General features: G+C 47.6%; 1 protein-coding gene across 16 annotated transcripts in view; it reads right to left on the reverse strand.

The window, feature by feature from the left end:
* DHRSX (dehydrogenase/reductase X-linked) overlaps window positions 1-22,418 on the reverse strand; it is a 368,637-nt gene that overhangs the window by 211,552 nt on the left and 134,667 nt on the right. For all 16 annotated transcript variants that reach the window (XM_060291858.1, XM_060291849.1, XM_060291867.1 and 13 more), the window contains exon 4: window positions 13,069-13,170. In XM_060291858.1, coding sequence (XP_060147841.1) covers window positions 13,069-13,170 — 102 coding nt within the window. The remainder of the gene's footprint in view (window positions 1-13,068; window positions 13,171-22,418) is intronic.

Below are 22,418 nucleotides of genomic sequence, written 5' to 3' on the forward strand. Positions count from 1 at the left end.
TCTTTTTCAAATTCTTTTCCCATTTAGGTTACTACAGAACTAAAACCCATTATTTTAACTCTAAACCCTACGATTCTCTTTTTCCCCGGGACCATCATGTAACCAAAACTAGGTTTTCTCAGCTACAGACCTACATGCTCCAGCATGTCTGGTCTCTAAACCTGTGTCGTTCTGAGATGAGACACTTTGTTACGATTTTCACAGTCAAATGAATTTGTTGAGATTACATGATATTAGGCTCAAAAATATTCTAAAATGTTGTCTTGTAGTCAATAAAAAGTAAGGTATAAAAAAAAATGTTTCTGGACTTCCCTGGAGGTCCAGCAGTAAAGAATCCACCTTCCGGGCTTCCCTGGTGGCACAGAGAGTCCGCCTGCCGATGCAAGGGACACGGGTTCGTGCCCCGGTCCGGGAAGATCCCACATGCCGCAGAGCGGCTGTGCCCGTGAGCCATGGCCGCTGAGCCTGCACGTCCAGAGCCTGTACTCTGCAACGGGAGAGGCCACAGCAGTGAGAGGCCCACGTACCGCAAAAAAAAAAAAAAAAAAAGAATCCACCTTCCGACGCAGGGGACGTGGGTTCGATCCCTGGTTGGGTAACTAAGATCCCACATGCCACGCGGCACGGCCAAAATAAATGAAAACATTTTTTTAATTTGAAAAATGTTTCTGAAGAGCATGCCAGGGTGCCGTTCAGAAGTCACCCAGAAGAAACACAGGCTTTTTGGTTGTCACGTGGACATAAGGTCTGGCATTTAGAGAAAACGCACGCACTTCCCTGGTGATGTGTTTCCTTGATCGCCCAAGTTAGTGGGACGAAGCTAGACCAGTGAGCTCTGTCAGTGCCTGCAGCGCAGGCAGCCCTCAGCGCAGGACAGACCCGTGCATCCAGGGCACCTGGCCGATGTGAGGCTGGTTGAAAGGGACAGCAGCCTCCAAGCAGCCGGACAACCAGCCTGCACATGCGTCTGACACCCGTTTCCTCGGGAGACGAGTCTGTGTCGCATTCCTCAAATCCTGGCAGCCTCATGCACTTTGCTGTCATGAGTCGAACGCAGTGGCAGTGACAATGTCGTACAACGTCCAAGGGCATATGCTCAGAAAGACCCCAGAGCTTCCGGTTTTCAGAACTCTGTCTCTCTGGGCACAGCCAGCTTCACTAGAGAAGGCTGGCAGTTCTGAGATCACTATTTTGGTGAGGAGACCGCACGTGGGGATCTGGTCGACCAGCTCAGCTGAGGCCAGGCGACGGGCAGGACCAGTTTCCCGCCACAGGAGAAAGCCACCCTGGACGTCTGGCCCTGGCTGACCCGTCAGACAACGGCGACCCAGGTGCAACCCCATGGGAGGACCAGAGTGATGACTGCCCAAAATGCAAGCACAATGGTTATTTTGATAGCAGCACTGTTGACGATAGCCAAGACTCGGGAGCCACCTAAGTGTCCAAAGACAGAGGAATGGATAAGGATGTGGTGCACGTATACCATGGAATATTACTCAGCCAGGAAAAAGAATGAAGTCATGCCGTTGGCAGCCACGTGGATGGACCTGGAGATCATTATACTTCGTGAAATAAGCCAGACAAATACTATAGGATATCACTTATATGTGGAATCTGAGAAATACAACCAACTAGTGAATATAACAAAAAAGAAGCCGACTCACAGGTACAGAGAACAAACACGTGGTTCCCAGAGAGGAGAGGAAAGGGGGGAGGGGCAGGATAGGGGAAGGGGAGTAAAGAGGAACAAGCTATTATGCATAAAATAAATAAGCTAGAAGGACATATGTACAGCACGGGGAACACAGCCAATATTTTATAATACCTACAAATGGAGTATAATGTTTAAAAGTTGTGAATCGCTATATTGTATACCTGTACCTTATATAATATTGCACATCCACTGTACTTCAATAAATATAAATAAAAAATAAAAAAGGGGAGCCACTAGGATGGGGGAGTGGTCTGTGCACGCTGAAACGGTCAAGTCCAGGCTAGAGAGCTCTACCTCCTGGGACAAACTGGCAGCCACTAGACATGCCCTTCCAAGGTCAAAATCCATTGGAAAATGCCCCACATCACGGAGCAGGGGCATTTGAAGGGGATATGGGGTGAGCAGGAATTATGGCCTGAATCTGGGGGTGTTAACCCGCGGCGACTTCCCGGCTTCCACCTGGTGAGTTGAGGGTAACATTATATAATAAAAGGAAGCTGGTGGTGGTTGTTACTTCTTTACGATGGTCTTTGATTCCTTGGACGTTGACAGCAGAGAAAACAGCCAGGAGGCTCGGGTCAGCCAGACATTGGAACAGCTGCACCGACTCTGGATGTCACCCCGCTGGGGCAGAACAGCCGGACTCATCCGTGTTCATGTTCGCTGGGGCACCCGTGGTCCGGTTCGTGGTGACCTGAGCTGAAGGGCAACCCCTCCCCGATGTCCTTGAGGCTGTACCTATTCCATCCGCCCCACTCCGTGTTACGTATTTCCTAACGAGAATGTACAAGACAGGACATGTGCAGCAATGACGCAGCCCTGGGGACCTGCCAACACGGATGGTCATTGCATACAAGCTCTGCTGACAGATTCTAGCAGAAACTCACTGACCCCGAGCAACAGTGACGATGCTCCGGGCACAGCACGAGTTCAAGGTGAGCTGGGAAATCATCACAGTCATCTGAGCAAGGTCTGGGCGGAAATAGCATCGTTGGGGAAAACATATTTTTAAAGCAACAGCAAGGACATCGCTGCCATGCACACAGCTGCCCACCCACCGTGTTCCAGAAGCATCTAGCCCATCCTGGGGTTCATCGAAGCTGTGTGAGGGCTACAGCCCCACGGAGGCTGGACCCAAAAAAAACTCCCGGGGTCCCTGCCCACGATTAAGCCCACGATAAACTGAGATGCTGAGAATAATCACGCCGGTTTCTTTTTTTTTTTTTCAAGGTGGACCATTTTCTTGAAAAGTCTTTTATTGAATCTGTAACGATATGACTCCTGTTTTATGTTTTGGTTTTTTAGCCACAAGGCCTGTGGGATCTTAGTTCCCTGACCAGGGATGGAACCCACATCCCCTGGATTGGAAGGCGGAGTCTTAACCACTGGACCACCTGGGAAGTCCCTGGTTTCCATTTTTTAAGCAAAATGTCCTAGACAGCTCCCTGGGTAGCAGATCTAACTGCAACAATATTGACTGAACGTCTGGCGGGTGCTGAGGGAGAGATTTTAAAGGTTCGCCCACGTCGCTGCACTTGTATTTTTTAAATGGATAAAGGGACGATGTCATGTCAGGGCTTCACATGGTCATCCTCGTTAGTGACCCTCCGTGAAAACAGCAGCCTCTGCGAACTGACACACAGGAAAAGAAGCCGTAAAAAATATCTGCTAGGGACTGCCCTGGAGGTCCAGTGGTTGGGACTCCACGCTTCCACTGCATGGGGCACGGGTTCGATCCCTGGTCTGGGCACTAAAATCCCACAAAGCTGCACAGTGCACCCCCAAAAACATCTGCTCGTTGGTGGATGGATTTGACTGGTGAGTGGACACACGTCTGTGGCCTGGAATATCTCAGCGTCACAGGTGGCTTCTACACTTCGTACTTGTGTTTTTTAAAAATTTTTCGGCTGTGCCACACAGCTTGTGGGATCTTAGCTCCCCGACCAGGTATCGAACCCGAACCCTGGTAGTGAAAGCACAGAGTTTTAACCAGTGCACTGCCAGGAAATTCCCCCACTGTTTTTACTTCTATAGATAATTTTTGCCTTGCATAGAAAAGCCAAGCCACTCGTCTGGAGGATGTTTCCAATCCAAAGAAAACGTATACGTTTTGTATCCAAGAAACGATAACGTGTACTGTTTGCACTTGCCTGCTGGGATGTGGGCAGACTCTCTGCACGGTTTTCGTGCTTTTCTAATGGATACTGGCCTGTGATGCTTGTTCATGGAGATGTATCAAATGTCTTCTTTGCCTGTATATTTCCATGCTTAGGTATTTCTAACGTTTATTTTTTTCCCCGTCTACTTCCATACACAGTGACGCACCGTGAAAAGTAAATGGCGTGAATGATATGTATATTATTATTCAAAATAAAGTCTTTCACTTAAAAATAAACCATGCGTTATTCCTTATAGAGAGGGGGAAAAAATAGATGTGTCCCAATCAGGAGAGGATGAGAGAGAGTTATTTGCCTTACGGGGGAAAAGAGAGGGGCAGGGAATGAGAGAGAGAAAGAGAGAGAGAGAGAAAGACAGACAAAGAGAGAGAGAGAGAGACAGAGAGAGATAAAGACACAGAGGGAGAGAGGGAGAGAGGGAGAGAGAGACAGAGAGAGAGAGAGAGAAACAGAGAGAGAGAGAGAAGGGTATATTGTAGCTGGTGCCCAATGGCTACATGAAGGTTTAAGTCCAGAACACGAGGAACATCTTAGAAAACTCTCGCAGACAATCCACCATCAGTCCAGGGCTGACCACGAAACCTGCCTCCAGAGCTGGGGTCTGCCGCAACTTTGGAATCCAGAGACTTTACCATCAGTGGAACTAAAAACGCAAAAGTAAAGACGTCTGGAAGCAGGCAACCAAGGCAGTCAACAGGGGAACGCAAAAATGTTCGGAAAGAAGGATAGAAGATTCTGGAAAAGGGATGAGGGTTCTGAATCCACCTACACAACGCGACCAGGAAAGGAGGTGTCCATGTGTCTCGGGGAAAATCTATAGATGGAGGGAAGCCTGTGATCTGAGGCAGGACCGGGGGTGGCCATGAACCCAGGTGTTTGTCAGCCCAGCAGGACCCGGGTGCTGGGGCTGAGTGCTTAGGGGTACTGAACACAGTCACATCCTGGGCCAGTGAAAATGTCGAGCTTCAAAGAGCACATGAGTGTGTCCCAAATCATCCTTAAGTCAATGGAGAAAACACTGGCTAGAGCATCATGTGGACAGGTCCAAAGGTCACCCTCGTACTGTGTTTCCAATACTGTCATCTCCCTGTCACCACAGAGGACAGAGCGCCCCATGCCCCATGGCCACGGCAGAGATGCCACCGCTTACTGAGGATGTTTCCCCAACGAGCAACTATTCGCACTAGAAATACGCCCTGGGGACCCGCTATAAGCACAGCCAGGACACCTGGGGCCAGGGGATCGGAAACGCCCAGCTCTGTTAAGAGCTCCTGTGTTGCACTGTTTCCAAAAAGACATCAAAGTAAGGCAGCAGGAGCGTGCATCCTCTCGGGGAGGGTGCATCAAAAACAGAATCTCCCTCCCACCCAGAAAACCCTTCTGAAAAGGAGACAATTTTATCATTGACTCACTGTGAAAGCAGAGGACAATCAAAGAAATTGCAAAGACGAGAGGACACGTCACCCTCTTATACAGCAAAGTGGCTAAAACCCATCCCATTCACAGTCTGAGGATAAAACTACTCCATCATCACAAAGTCTATATATAATAGACGCTGGAGAGGGCGTGGAGAAAAGGGAGCCTCCTACACTGTCGGTGGGAATGTCAGTTGGTGCAGCCCCTATGGAGAACAGGATGGAGGTTCCTCAGAAAACTAAAAATAGAGCTACCAGAGCTACCAGCTCCAGCAATCACACTCCTGGGCATATATCTGGACAAAACTCTGGTTCGAAAAGACACACGCACCCCAATGTTCACAGCAGTGCTGTTTACAATAGCTAAGACATGGAAGCCACCTAAGTGTCCCTCAAGAGAGGAACAGATAAACAAGATGTGGTACGTAGATACAATGGAATATTACTGAGCCATAAAAAAAAAGAATGACATAACACCATTTGCAGCAAGATGGCTGGACCTAGAGATGATCATACTGAGTGAAGTAAGTCAGACGGAGAAAGACAAATATCATATGATATCACGTCTATGTGGAATCTAGAAAAACAGTAGAGATGAACTTATGTGCAAAGCAGATACAGGCACACAGATGTAGAGAAGAAACTTATAGTTACCAAGGGGGGAAGGCGGGGGATGCATTGAGAGATTGGGATCGACACGTACACACTGCTATATTTAAAACGCATAACCAACGAGGACCTACTGTAGAGCACAGGGAACTCTACTTAATACTCTATAATGGCCTATACGGGAAAAGAATCTAAAAAAGGGTGCGTACGTGTATCACTGATGCCCTTTGCTGTACACATGAAACTAACACAACATTGTAAATCAACTGTACTCCAATAAAAATTTTTTAAAAAAGAGCTCCTGAATTAAATGCTGGATGCATTTGGGTAATTAGAAAACCACTGCATCTTTGGACCCACTTCCTGGATGCTCAGCAAGGGCTTTGGAAGAAGGAGGCCCTTGAACAGGGACACGGGATGGGCAGCCTCCTGTACTCCTGTGGCACTTATGGAAGCCGGGTCAATCACGCCCAACAGCCCTGCGAGCTCCACCACCAGCAGAGGAGCGTCCAAGTGTCTTCTGCTCCCAAAGGCAGGAGGAGCACCCCGGAAAGCACGACACAGCGGGAAACGGTTCCCTCAGGGAGACACAAACCCCGGGAGAGAGACAGAAGGTGCCGACGGTGGTCCACACATATTCACACCCAACCCTCCAAGGATAAAGGCACCCACGGCGCGCCACCAGTCTCCCAAGAGACACATCCGTCGCCTCTTTCTCGGAGGAAACGCCGAGCACATAAATAAGGAAAGGATTCGGGCATCTGCGCCCCTACCCCGAGAACTGGGCCCCGACTCCCTGCTTTCTTGACCCCCCTGTCGGTGCCAAGGCCATGGCGGCCACTGCTGGGAAGACTGGCTCTAAGTGTACCTGGTCCCTGGTCCTCCATGCTGACTTAGGATACGAATTCACGAACGAATGAAGAACTATACCGAAAACTGGGCTCCTACGTACCTGGCCGGGCAAGCATCTTTGCGATTTCTCAGGGTTACCACGGACACTGATTTGGAGGGAAAAACATAATTTTTAGTAATTCTTGATCTTGAGAAATATATCCACGTGTGTTATGGGGACAACTCCTCCAAGGCTAAAACTGAAGTCCTGAGGGCTGGTGACAAATCTACCCGACTTCTGGCACAGGGATGGGAAACGAGATAAACCCGTATGGATGTGAATAAGTGATAAATACTGACCAGCTTGGCAGGACGCAATCATGCTTGGGTTAGATAAATCCTCAGCTTCTCTCCTGAGTCCCCCACAGCCAGAGAGAGGCGGTCTGGTTCTATTTATGTCACGCTAGCGAATGCAGAAATATTCCGCGTCTGAAACACCAACGTTTGCAAAATCCTGATCGCTCTCTTCAGGAATAAAATTTAGAAACGCAACGCACGGAGTCTAGCGAGACGCGGCCCTTGGACGTCTTCTCTGTGGGACACAGCTGGGGCTGTTTTCCATGCGAGTTGATGGGTGAACAGGAGTTTGTCCTATTAACCCAACTCCTCTGAACCCATCACCTTGGGGCGGGGGGGTGGGGGGGGGTCGGTAGTTAATATCCCAGAGGAGGGTCCCAGGCATATGGTTTTCAGAAACTCTGCAGACCCTCCTGGACACCAACAGTACCATCGACAGGGCTCCCCTCTGAGAAGTCCTGTAGTTGGGAAGCCCACTGGCACCTGCTGACTCAGAATCTCCCCAATATCGGTCCCTTCAGAACTGTCGTTTGAACACAGCAAAGACAGACCCTCGTGTACAAACCAAGCCACGAGATGAATGAGAAAATCCTTCACTTCCCCCACATCAGCTAAGTCTGCCCCGAGCCCCGGGCACACTGCGCTGGTAATGAATCCATTCTCAGTCTGGACTGGACCCTCCTGGCTAACCCCTGGCCCGAGAGGCATTTATCCCTGGAGCCGTCCACCCATCCTGGGTACCAGAGGGGGAGGCCCCTTCCTAAGTCCAGGGGGTGCCAACACTCCTGTGGTCCCGTGGCATCTCTGAGAGACACAGAGGCTCTGCCAAGGAGGGATCCCCTTTTTGAGGGACCCGACAGCCTTCCTGCCCAGCACCGTGGGGACTGGGCATCCATTATGGGCACCAGTATAACCTCCGCCCCAGGGCACATCGTTCCTGAAAGTTGCTGTCTGAACCCACAGAGGCTGTTACTTCCAAGTCCTAAGAACCGGGCTCCTCCCTACAGGGACCCAGACGGGGTTCCGAGAAGCACCGTCCTAAGTCTGCAGAAGAAACCGCCCCAGAGGCAAGAATGTGCCCAACCCGGCCAACAATTTGAAAGATAAAGGGTACCACACGACAGGAGCAAACACCACGTGTGATTTCAGCCAATCGTCCTGTAGGAACTGGACTCCCATCTCCGACTCTGGGAAATGGCGTTCGGAGGAGTCCGGGCTGGGAAATTCCACGCGTGGCATTTAATTTAATCACACCTAATGATGCCGTCTTCTCTTCACACGACCCTGTGTCACACTGTAAGAGGCATTTTCTAGGGTCAGGCATTTCACAGAATAAGTCTTTGTTTAACGTTTGTCTCCTTGGCTAGAGAATGATTTGCATGAGGTCAAGGGCTCTTATCACCGTATGGTTCCTGCGTATGATTCACCGAGATGGTGGGTGTGGTGGGCAGAACAGTGTTCCCCAAAATGTTGTTTTAATCTGTGGAACCTGTGACTATGCCACCTGACCTGGCAAAAGGGAGTCTGCAGATATGATTACATTAATGACCTTGACCTGGGGCGCTGACCCTGGGTGAGCCCAGTGTAATTTCACAGTCCTTTACAGCAGGGAGGCAGGGGGTCAGACTCAGAGAAGGAGGTGTGAGGACAGAAGCAGAGGTTTGAGGGAGAGGGCTATGTGAAGGTGCTGTGGTGCTCGCTCCGAAGATGCAGGAAGGGGCCATGAGCTAAGGAATCTGGACAACAAAGCTGGAACAGTAAGGAAATGGATTTTCCCAAGAGCCAGTGTCCTTTAGGGGCTCAGGAATCCCACACCGGTTCTGTCGCCTTGAGGTGCCTCTGGGGCACTGACCAAAAACAAGAGGTGCTGAGCTCAGAGGAAAGATCTGGATGAAGGAGTTAAATCTGGGCTGAAGGTCAGCCAACGTGCAGATCAGATTCTCTGCAGAAAGAAGAGAGAGGGTGTGAAAAGAGGGTCCAGCGGCAAGCCTCCCAGGTCCAAATGCAACTCTGTCCTGGTTTCCAGAGGAACGTTATCTGCCTGAGAGCCACGCATGCGGGGTTTAAAATCTGCAGAGAAAAGGAACACGGGACCATCGTAGGATGACTGGAGTCATCTCAAAACTCAAGGGCACTACAGATAAATGCTGGAGACGGTGTGGAGAGAAGGGAACACTCCTGCACTGTTGGTGAGAACGGAAGCTGGTGCAGCCACTATGGAGAACAGTATGGAGGGTCCTTAAAAAATTAAAATTGAGCTACCATATGATCCAACAATCCCACTCCTGGACATGTATCCAGAGAAAACCATAATGTGAAAATATCCATGCACCCCAATGTTCATAGCAGCACTATTTACAGTAGCCAAGACATGGAAGCAACCTAAATGTCCATGGACAGATGAATGGATAAAGAAGATGTGGTACATATATATATATATATAATGGAATATTACTCAGCCATAAAAAAGAATGAAATAATGCCATTTGCAGCAACATGGATAGACCTGGAGATTATCACACTAAGTGAACTAAGTCAGACAGAGGAAGACAAATATCATATGACAGCGCTTATATGTGGAATCTAAAAAATTATACAAATGAAGTTATTTATAAAACAGAAACAGACTCGCAGACAGAGAACAAACTTATGGCTACCAAAGGAAAAAGGGTCGGGGGGAGGGATAAATTAGGAGTTTGGGATTAACAGATAAACACTACTATATATAAAATAAGTAAACAACAAGGACCTACTGTAGAGCACAGGGAACTATATTCACCATCTTGTAATAACCTATAATGGAAAAGAATCTGAAATAGCACATATGTGTGTGTGTGTGTGTGTGTGTGTATCACTGAGTCACTTTGCTGTACACCTGAAACACAACATTGTAAATTAACTACACTTCAAGTAAAAAAAAGAGAGCAAAACAGTCAACAGAGCATTGTATATAAACTAAATAAAATTACTTAAAGTGCTTTCCCTTTAAAAAACAACAAATACAACAACAAATTGGGCTTCCCTGGTGGCGCAGTGGTTGGGAGTCCACCTGCCAATGCAGGGGACACGGGTTCGAGCCCTGGTCCAGGAAGATCCCACATGTCGCGGAGCAACTAAGCCCGTGCACCACAACTACTGAGCCTGTGCTCCAGAGCCCGTGAACCACAACTACTGAAGCCTGCGCACCTAGAGCCTGTGCTCCGCAGCAAGAGAAGCCACAATGAGAAGCCCGTGCACCACAATGAAGACCCGACGCAGCCAAAAATAAAATGAATAAATTTATTTTTTAAAAAACCCCAGCAACTTAAGGGTGAGGGTGAATTATGGAGAACACATTGATGTCTTGCCTACGGTATTCTCCCCAGAGAGCTCTCTCCACTGCAGCAAATATTTCTCACTAAAATTCTGTTGACCCAAAGCGGAGATCTGTGGCAGAAAGGCATCAGATTTGGGATACATCATTTTCCCTACTTCCTGGCAGATGGAAGGCTGTACTGAAACTGCAGAAAAGACCCTCAGTGGATATTCAGTTCTGTTGTGCCTGTGTCTATAAAACCTCAGGAATCCTGCACGATGGCAGCACACGGGGCACGCGCTGCCGTTACCGATTCCTGAGGGTGTTAAATGTAATGTGGAAAGAAGGTGTGTGGCTCCACACGTCTCCACGGCCCCTCTGTGTAACCCACCTGTACACGTGGCAATCTATAATGTTGTCTTTCTAATCAAGGACGACACAGACAAACGCCCACGAAAGGAACCCCACCCCAGGGCTGAGGATCCCAGGTGGCCATGTCCTTGGAAAGCGTTTATTTCTGCAAAGAGGTCTAAGGCATAATCGTTTTGGCGAACTTGAAAGATATCAACCAAGCGTACATTAAATTCATTCTGAACCTTCCCAGAAGAAGTGCCAGCATTAACGACACGCAGAGTCCTTTCCCGGGCTAAGGAGAGGGAAATGGTATTAGTTGTAGGTGTTTCATAGGTACCCACACATCAGGAATAAAGACACAGACCTACTAGAGAATGGACTTGAGGATACGGGGAGGGGGAGGGGTGAGCTGTGACAAAGCAAGAGAGTGGCATGGACATATATACACTACCAAACGTAAGGTAGACAGCTAGTGGGAAGCAGCCGCACAGCACAGGGAGATCAGCTCGGTGCTTTGTGACCGCCTGGAGGGGTGGGATAGGGAGGGTGGGAGGGAGGGAGATGCAAGAGGGAAGAGATATGGGAACATATGTATATGTATAACTGATTCACTTTGTTGTAAAGCAGAAACTATCACACCATTGTAAAGCAATTATACTCCAATAAAGATGTAAAAAAAAAAAAGCCACAGATGCATACGTGTAGCTTTGGAGACACAGTTTATATCCCATGCATTTCCCTTAAGTGGGAATTTCTAATTAAACAAGTGAATTGAACAGCAGTATCTCTATCTGACCCTGACCGCCAACCCCATTAGTATTACGGGAGAAAGATAGAATACGCAAGACAAAGAGAAAGGTGAGGAAATGACAACAAGCAGATCTCGGGAGCCAGAATCAGATGGACAGTGTCACAGCCTCAGGAGGAGGAACAACGCTCCCTCGCCTTGAGATGTGTCCACACATCCCCGGCATTACGCGTTGGGTCCCTCAGAAAAAGGGGCACCAGCAAAAGGGAGTTCGGAGAAGGGATTAGCTTAAGGACGTTTAGATGCGAAAATGACCCTGGATTATCCACGGGAGGCTCCGTATAACCACAAGGGTCCTAGTTTTCTCTGCCATCCAAAATACGAATAATTTGGGACTTCCCTGGCCGTCCAGTGGTTAGGACTCAGCGCCTTCACTGCCGTGGCCCTGGGTTCAATCCCTGGTTGGAGAGCTAAGATCCCACAAGCCACGGGGCGCGACCAAAATAAATAAATGAATCCATAAAATTGCTTAAAAACACTGGAAAAGAGAAAATCTTAGAGACAGAATAAAAGACATTAAAAAAACCCAAAATACAAATAATTTGACAAATGTTCTATCTATCTGGGAAAAAAGTATAGTGGCTGTAACTCACTGTTTACGTCTATTCCTTTTACTGTATTAATTAATTAATTTAATTATTTTTGGCCACGCTGTGTGGCAGGCGGGATCTTAGTTCCCCAACCGGGGACTGAACCCGTGCCCCCTGCATTGGGAGCACAGAGCGTTCATCACTGGACCGCCAGGGGAGTCTCTACTGTATCAATTTAACTATTTACCTCCTTTATATACTGGATTCTCCACGTCTGAAAGCAGTGTGTTAAATTCTACCAGCAAAAATGTTTTCCAGGAGGCTTACAATAGTTTTCGTTCTCTATATTTATTGTTTGGAGATGTTAAACACTGTGTTCCTCTGTGGAGAGTTTGGACGAACTTTTATGAAACAAGTTGTAGCAGCGGAAGAGAGAAAGAGGCGGGGAAAAGGGCAGGAAAGTGAGAAAGCAGACGTGTTTCCAACGCTCCTAAGAGCTCAGCGCGGCTGACAACAGGGCTCTGGGTGGTCTGCGGTCCGGGGGCGGGTGGAAGGCAGGGGGAGGGGAGATGTGGACTCCACATGTACGTTTGAAGAGTGCTGGCTGTACGGATGACATCAAGAGACAGTTGGGCGTGACGGTCTGGAGCCCAGATAATGATTGTCATGGAAACACGCTGAGGCTTTAATAACATAACCCTTGTGACAACATCCAGCCCTTTGCATGTCCCTCATACATCTTAGCCCAAGTGGACCTGTCCAAGTTATCAAATCCACGGGACACATCATCCCACTTTACATCATTTCAAAGCAACGTCCTAAAATTGATTATTCTGAGGACGAAAGCCAAACGCATCAGTGGAACCAAACAGGGACAATAATTGCAACATATATGTCCTTGGGAATCCCGCTTTCCCAAGGGACCACTAGAGCGCGTGTCTGTGTCTGAATTAACCTCTGGATTTCACCAGAACTCACCGTTATTGACCAGTACATGCAGTGGGATTTTCTTCATCTTGAACCTCTGGACGAACTGCTGAATGGACCTCATGGACGCCAGGTCACAATACAGAAATTCCACTGGAGAAAGACAAAAACGCGTGGTCACCCTCCAATTTACCACAGATGCTAAGACGATTTCTGAAGAGGTTAACTTCTATCCCTCCTGGGAAGTAACACCGGATTAGAGGAAAGAGGAAGGTCCAACATACGCTAAGAAGACCCTCTGTGAGTTACGTCCTTGACGATGCCCTCTTTTTGAGTGTGGGTGGGACTGTGTCCTCTTATACGGCAAAGATCCTGGGATGTCACCCCTATGACTGTATTTCATTACATAATATTCCCTCTTGCAAGCAAACTAGAGGAAGAGAGATTCCCTTGCTGTTCTGCAAGAAATAAGTTGCCTCGTTGGGAGAGGGCCATGGGGCAAGACCCTCAGGGCAGCTCCTGGGAGCTGAGAACAGCTCCCACTCAAGAGCCAGCAGGACAGTCAGAACCTCAGACCTACAACCTTCAGGGACTGAGTTCATCCAACAACCACGTGAGCTCAGAAGACGATCCTGCGGTCCAGAGGGGAACTTAGGCCAGACAACCCTTCTGAGTGGAAGGCAGTTTTCTGGGTCATTCTGCAGCACTGCTGTCCTTGCACTGTCGCAGCTGGCTCTGCTGAAGGATCGCGTTGGGTCTCCCCAGGCCCAGCTCTTGGTAAGAGGCTCACAGGGATATCTGTGGTGCCAGGACCCAGGAACAGAGGGGAGTACGGTTTCCATATCCTAAGGACCAGCACCTACTGTGCCACACATCTCAGGGGGGAGACATGCCTGCAGGATTTTGCTGGTTTGTGGTTTCTGCAGGAAATTTTAAATATAATTACACCTGAGATCCAGCCAAAGTACTAGCTTGGGAAGGTACATATTTTACAACACATGTTAGTGTTCGCTCAGAAGAGACATTTTAAGATAATCTTGAGCACAGAGAATGGAACCTCTGTGGGCCAAGTCACACAGCCACTGAGGACAAGCGAGTGTATATATTTATTAAAGTATTTTCCCTAAAAATTTATAGTGGGAGTCGGGGTGGGCGTGCTCCTGGATCAGAGTTGCTCAACGTGGCCTACGGACGGGCACCATCCTGTGATCTGTTGGCTACTAGGCTGCCAGAGGACACGTTCAGAAATCGAGGATGCGTTTAGAAATTTAAAAAAAAAAATCAAGTCATTTTATTAAAAAAAATTAATAAAAAAAATTTAAAAAAAAAAGCAACACTGGGCACTACCGTTTTGCATGTCTCTTACATGTATTTTTTCTCGTAATTCCTTTCTATTCTGTCTCCAATGGCATCAGGCTGTGACAGACTGGGGACAAGGGAGCTTTGCCACAGGGCGTGTGAAAGTTCTGCTCTGGAACACGGTGCCACCTGGACAGGCATTCCTGACCCACTGTTCTAACTTTCACCTGAAACGCTCCCAGGAATGTGGAAAAAAAAAAAAGAGGAAAACTCCCACTACTGCTAATACTCGAACCCATGGTAAAAGGCTGGGTGGACCCACACACTCAGCTTCCGGGAACAGAGCACTGTAACGGGATCTTTGAAATGTCAGAAGATGAATTTTCCCTGCTCCTTGGGGGAAAAGGGTCAGAAATGACCAGAAACATGAGGACTGATGTTCCAGGCTGAGAGCGCTGCTTTGTGAAGGAGCTACTGGGTTTTGCTCCTTCTCTGCCCATTCTTGTCATTAGCGCCCACTTTCTACATCCTTTGAGGAGCTGCCCCCCACCCCTCACCTCTCCAGCAGCATCACTGGCAGGATGATGGGGTGACGCTGCACAGGGAATATGAGCGCTCCAATCAAGCCCTACCGCTGAGAGGACCAGACTGTTCCCTGCAGACCAGGAGGCTTTAAGCGCTCCATCCCTGAGAAAAGAAACGCCCAAGACAAGTTGCAAACTGTGAGGTCTGCCCCCCGTCGAGCCAAAGCACCAGGATTGATCACTGACAGGATATGGGGACTCATGCACGCTAGGGGCTCACCTAAAACCCAAGTAGGGGCTGCATCCCCCCAACAGCGCACACGGTGAGAGGGGACGGGGTAACTGACACAGCAGGGCTCCTGGCAGGGAGAAGGAGACACAAGTGACATCTTTCATTGTACCTGGGATGCCATCACGAACACCTTCACTTCTATCTGGATAATGAGAAATGAAGGTTGCGATGTTTTGAGAAGGGTCAAGATACCCGTAGGAAATAAGAAACGGAACGTCTGCCATGCAGAGGACGGGAACATAGGAGGTATACCAGTTGTCCGGGTAGCAAAGCAGGAAACCCAGGAAGCAGGTAGGGGTGCAGTTGGAAAGAGTAAGCGTGAACCCCAAGGGGGCTGGTTAGGATGCAAAACCAAGATGGTAGCCTCGTATGGGAAGACCACACTCAGCGTTCTCCTGGATATTTCATTACAGAACTTTTTAAAGCAGGGATTGAAAATTAAAAGACTGAAAAGTATCAGGCAAACAAGGAGAAATGAAGCAGGGCTGGCCCTACTGACATAAGGTGGGGAGGATTCAGGACTAAAGTATCAATGGGGCAACGTGGACCGTTATCTGTGGGTCCAACGCCCAGTCAATCTGAAGTCACGACAGTCACGTGCCATGTTCTCAGAATAACACAATATCGCAGTCTGTGTCTCAGGAACCCTTGGGAATGCGGGGAGAAGTGCACAGAACCAAAATGGTTATGGGAGAAATGAGTGTATGTCTTTGAGCATCTGACAGATCGACAGACCGAAAGAAAAAAGAAAAAAAGACAGAAACAAAGATCCAGAGAAGACTGTGGATAATATATTTGACAAGGTTGAAAATGCAAATTTACAAATAGGGACGAGTCCATCGTAGGAAGAAGATTTTAAAATGATAGGTGTGTGCTTCCAACGATATTAATAATATGCTAGATTTACAAGTCAAATATGAACATCTCAAGGAAATGAATGCTTTTCTGAGAAAAATGCTGATTGTTACGACCTAATCAAGGAAATTAGCACTGATCAGAGCAAAGAATATGGGAGAAAGAGAAAAATTAATGAAAGAATGACATCCAGAAAAGGCAGGGACAGTGTCCATGGTATTTTAGCAAATTTTGTCTGACTTTCAAAAAATAGATAATCCCACCTCTATTGACTGATTTAGAACACGTGGGCGGGGGGAAAAGCCTGACTTGATTCTTTTTATGAAGTGTGCCTTGTTCTGATACAAAAATCTGCAAAGAAGTAGCACCAGAAGGAGAGGGGAGTTCACATCAATACTCAGAGAAGGAAAAACTCACGAACAAAAATGTAAATTAAAACATTTCCACTGGGATAAACGTAAGCACGTACGAGAAAAACACAAGATGATTTTTGGAGAGGCTGCCTGTTCAGAGATGATTTCTGCCGTGAAAGGGCTCCTAGCATTGGTTCTGTGCATCTCACCATAACAACTACCCGCCTTGGAACCTAACAGGGGTAACTTTAGGGCCACCAAGACCCTGAAAGGCTGAGAGGCACCGTTTATGATGAAGGGGGTTCAGGTGAACACGAGGGCAGCTTTCAAATATCCCAACACCAAGCACAGCCCCCGTACACGGGGCCAGCGGGTCCCGGAGAATCTGCCCCCCCCTCCCCAACAGGGAACAGCAGACGCTGTCTGGGTCCATCACAGACGAATTCGGGGAGCTGCCGCTGCTACATCCATGCCAGGCAGGGATGCAGCTTCCGGAGTCCTGGCCCTGTCTTCACTGCAGACAGAGGAATAGGGGCCCCAAAGGACCAGGAGGCACCCAGGAGAAGAGCTTGGTTATCACAGCCTGCCTCCCACCTTTCCCTGTATCTCTCTATGTAAAAGACAGAGGTGAAAGAGCACCCATAAAGCGATATGAAAAGGACAAACAACCTCATGAAAAAATGGACAAGAGACACGAGCAGGCACGCCCCAAGAGAAGAAAACTGAATGCCAAATACACAACCTAAAAGACACGCCATCTCAACAGCAAGTGGGAAATGCAGATGAAAACCAGCAGACGTCCCTTCACATCCACCAAGGTGGCAAAAACGCCAGACCTCGCGTTATCAAGGTTGCTGAGGACACAGAATACAGCAGTACGTGTATACGTTGCTCTTTGGAATATAAACTGGTCCAGATCTTTGGAAAAGAATGTAATGTTACACAATCATTTTGAATATGCGTGTAGCACTGGACTGAGCAATTCCACGCCTAGGCGTATATACCCTAGAAAATGTCTCACCCCTGTCCACCAGGTGATGTGTATAAGAACATTTGTATGCGCATCGTTGCTATGGGCAGAAACAAATTCACCAGAAATAGATCAAATGCCTGACAACCAGAAAAATAATAATTCGTTCCTTAAAAATAAACGTGACGTATACACACCTCTTGGCTGTTCTAGACAGACAGACGGACTCAAGTCTGCTGAGACGTGAGATGCTATTTTCTAGGTAGGAAGCAGAACCCAGCTGCCCCTAAAACCAGATAGGGAAAACGGACGGAGGGAGATTATCCTGTGTGTGCGTGAGAGAGAGAGAAAGAGAGAGAGAGAGAGCGCGCGCGCGAGCGCGAGAGGGAGGGAGGGAGAGGGAGGGAGGGAGAGGGAGGGAGGGAGGGAGAGAGGGAGGAGAGAGGCAGGGAGAGAGAGGGAGAGAGAGGGAGGGAGGAAGGGAGGGAGGGAGAGGGAGGGAGGAAGGGAGGGAGGGAGAGGGAGGAGAGAGAGGGAGGGAGGGAGGGAGGGAGGGAGGGAGAGCCATCCCAGGCACACAGTGAGAAAAGTGAATAAACCAATGGGCAATTTTCTCTCTGGTTCTGCTGGTGACGAGCACCCTTCCATGGCTCCTAAACAGGGGGATGTCTCCCCAGGACATGTCCTGAGAGGGGTGCGTTTTCCCGGAAAAGGAGGCTGTACCCAGAAAGCATCCTGAGGACAACTCTGCATCAGGACCAGGACACGCATGCGGAATGAACTCCTCGCAGCCTCTCTTCCGGAAGCCCGCCCGCAAGGGCGGTCTTCCCGGAGCAACTGGGCATCACTGACAGCATCTCAGGAAACATCTCAGGAAGCAGCCGCATTCGGAACCACGGGGCCTGGCTGACGTGCTTTCTCGGGGGCTGTGACTCCACACCACCACAAGGTGGATTTGCTTTTTCTCTTTGACCAGTGCGGGCAGACATCGTGGTACGGCATCTCAGTGGATCGTGCTTTGCAGATGCTGTGGGTTTTTTGGGGTTTTGTTTTTGTTTGTTTGTCTTTACAAATGGAAGGTTTGGGGCAGCCCCGTGTCGGGCAAGTCTCTCGGGGCCATTTTTCCAAAAGCAATTGCTCAGTTTGTGTCTCTGGGTCACATTTTGGTCCATCTTGCCGTATTTCAAACATTTCGCTAGGATTCTGTTTGCGATGCTGACCTGTGATCAGGGAACCTTCCCGTTACTACTGTAACAGGATATGGCTCGGGGAAGGCTCACAAGGGAAGGGAAGCAACTTTTGACAGTAAAGTTATTTTTAAATAAAGGTACGTGCGTTGTTTTTTTAGACACAGTAAGGACCTACTGTGTAGCACAGGAAACTACTCAATATTCTGTAATGGCCTGTATGGGGGAAAAAAAAAAACTAAAAAAGAGTGGATACCTGTATATGTGTAACTGAATCACTTTGCTGTACACCTGAAACTAATACATTGTAAATCAACTAAACTCCAATAAAAATTGTAAAAAAAGAAAGACTTTTTTTTAAGTTACACGTGAATTACTTTTAATCCACGTGCTATTTTTTTTAATTTAAAAAAATTTTTTTTAATTTTAATTTTTATTTTTGGCCATGCCACGCAGATTGTGGGATCTTAGTTCCCTGACCAGGGATTGAACCCAGGGCCCCAGCAGTGAAAGCTACGAATCCTAACCACTGGACCGCCAGGGAATTCCCAAGACATAATAAGACTTAACGAACCATGGTCTAGTATGAACGTAACTTTTAGATGCACCGGGGAACCAAACAATTCGTGACTTGCCGTATTATTGTGATATTCGATCTATCGTGGTGGTCTGGAACGAAATCCACGATACCTCCCAGGTGTGTTTGTACTCCTAAAAGGACCAGACCGTAGACAGCCAGCCTGTACGGCCAGCATCTGAGGGAAGCCGTGAGGCCCCAGCCACTTGGTTGCTCTGTGTGACAGCTGCCTGTCCCTGCAGGTGAGGTCAGTGGGCACAGCCAGGTAGGTGCACCTGAGCGGTCTCACCCACCTGCCTTGGTCCCTTGATGCCTGTCTGTGCACATCCACTGCCCCAGCGTCACCTGTTCTCATGGTTCATAGTTCAAAATCCCCTTTTTCTTAAGCCTAATGCTCTCCTAGTTGAAGTATTTCTGCTCCGTCCATATTCCCTTTTTCTAAACTGTCAACTGAAAAAAAAATGCACAACCTAAAAGTTGAGAATCATGTTTTATTTGGTGGACTTGCTGACGACTTAAGCCCGGGATACAGCCTCTCGGGTAGCTCGAGGGGACTGTTCCAAAGAGGTCAGGAAGCAGCCAGGGTATATAGGGGGTTTTGCAACAAAGACCAGGTAGTTCAAACATCAAGAGATTATTAAAGAAACCAGACATCTCAAGTTAATGAATCTGGCACTTTTCTATATATGGGAAGATGCAGGAGTCTGAGCTCATTGAAATCATTCCTCTGATATGCACCTTAACTCTCTGGGGCCAGGATCCTGTTTCACGCCATCCTGAATCCCCTCAGGGCAAAACACTGGGGCAGCCAGGATCCTGGTTTTCTCCATCCTGAATCCCCTCAGGGCAAAGCACTGGGGCAGCTGCAGTGGCTGAGGGCTTGACAGCTGCAATATCCTTTGTTTAATGAAAAGGCTGGTGACATTTTTTTGTCCACATCACAAAGATATCTTGGAGATCCAATGCTGTCTTACAATCACCAGCTGCAATTTTTTGTTCCCCCTGTGCCCACCTGAGCCTCAAACTCACCCTTATCAAGCAAAGCCCTGGTCCTCCCTACAGACAGACATTTTTAGGACACACACATCCACCTCCAGGGAAGCTCATTTCTTTAAGTCTCCCCACTCACTTTTCTCTCTCTCCTTGGGAGACAGCAAACCACCACCACTGAACCATCACAGGAAGACGGTACATTCAACCCCAGAATCTCAAGTATAAAACCACTGCCACCACCAAAAAAGAGTCAACGACAACACTGGTAAAAAGCTTTAGTAAAAGGTGTTGAAGTTTGTGAAATTTTCAGGTTACAGATTATTCAAATGTTTATGGTTGCCAAGTATATTTGGAAAATGAAATTAAAGTGAGAACAGTCTCCATCGACCCCAAGACAAGTAACAGACACCCCAAAGCACTTTACAATTAAAGACAAAAGAATGACCTCCAACTGACTGGTAAGCCAGGTGGTTAGAAGGCCATCAGCATCTTACTTGGAAACAGGAGCTTCTGAAGAGTTTTAAAAGCAATTCGTACTCCCAGGAGGTAAAGGGTCCTTCTGGGGATCTTATTTAGTTTATCCACCCACAGAGCTGGCCTAAAAGTAACTTCCACCCAGCCCACATGATCACAGGCCCCTAACTAGTGTAGGTTTAGCATGAGTGTGTTACCCACTGTTCATGGATTATAACACGAAGATGACGTGAGCATGCCTCACAGCCAACTACAGCTTCGTAACTCATCACAGGGTAAATGCAAATTTAATTGCAATGAGATATCACCTCATCACCTGCTGGAATGGCTACTATCAAAAAGATAACAAACAACAAACGCTGGAGAAGGTGTGGAACCCTCCCACACTGTTGGTGGGAGTGTAAACTGGTGCAGCTACTATGGAGATCAGTATGGAGGTTCCTTACAAAACTAAAAATAGAGCTACCCTAGGACCCAGCCAGCCCATTCCTGGGCACATACCCGGAGAAAACCGTAATTCAAAAGATACAGGCACCCCTATGTTCACAGCAGCACTATGCACGACAGCAAAGACATGGAAGCAACCTAAGTGTCCATCGACAGATGGATGGATAAAGAAGATGTGGTCCATATATACACTGGAATACTACTCAGCCATGAAAAGGAATGCAATCATGCCATTTGCAGCAACATGGATGGACCCAGAGATTACGTCACACTAAGTGATGTAAGCCAGACAGAGAAAGATAAACACCATATGACATCACTTATGTGTGGAATCTACTTTACAGAAAAGATACAAATGAACTTATTTACACAACAGAAGCAGACTTATAGATATCGAAAACAAACTTATAGTCACCAAAGGGGAATCATGGCGGGCAGGGGGAGGGGGGTGAAGTAGAAGTTCGGGATGAACACACACACACAGGACTATATATAAAATAGATACCCAACAAGGACCTGCTGTGTAGCACGGGGAACGCTACCCAATAGCCTGTGATAACCTTTATGAGAAAAGAATCTAAAAAATCAATGAATATATGCATATGTATAACTGAATCACTTTGCTGTACACCTGAAACTAACAGGACATTTTAAATCAACTATATTCCGATAAAATTAAAATATGTTTTTAAAAAAGCAGAGAGTAGAACGGTGGTTACCAGAGGTTGGGGTTTGGGGAAAATAGGAAGATACTGCGCAAAGGGTACAAATTTCCAGTTATAGGAAGAAAAAGTTCTGGGGTCTAACGTACATCATGGTGACTATGGTTAACAGTACCATATTATATACTCAAAATTTGCTAAGACAGTAGATCTTCAATGTTCTCATCACACACACACAACAAAATGGTAAGCATGTATGGTGATGGGTATGTTGTGTGTGGGATGGGAACGCTAAGGATCTCCTGGCCTCGTAAAATTACAAGTATATAATACAGCACTGGTGCTGGTCATCATTTCAAAATGTACGTGCACATTAAATGTTCACACGGGACATCTTCATAAAAAGACAAAACACCGCAGTGTACAACCTAAGACCAACTAATCAGTCAATCCGTCAGTGATGACCTCAGTCACAGCAAAAGAAAAAAGAAATGCAAATCCTCCAAGAGTAACGTCTGGTGGCCAGAAATGGAAAAAAGGGGAAAAACCCAACTCCAATATACGCCCTCTTCCCGCCCACGCGACCAGCACTCTAACTTGTGAAATTTTCTGTCCACTAGGAGGCAGGACAACACCAGTCATGTGGGGTTCAGGGTGGAAAAAGTTCTTCATAAGCAGCTTTTATTGAGATGAAAAGGCTTCCTACCAGGAGAACGCAAACAAATGTACAAAGATGTCCAACTTCCTTTGTTGCTCTCAGGATCCCCT

The sequence above is a fragment of the Globicephala melas genome, chromosome X (assembly GCF_963455315.2).
Source record: "Globicephala melas chromosome X, mGloMel1.2, whole genome shotgun sequence".
NCBI classification, from domain to species: Eukaryota; Metazoa; Chordata; class Mammalia; order Artiodactyla; family Delphinidae; genus Globicephala; species Globicephala melas.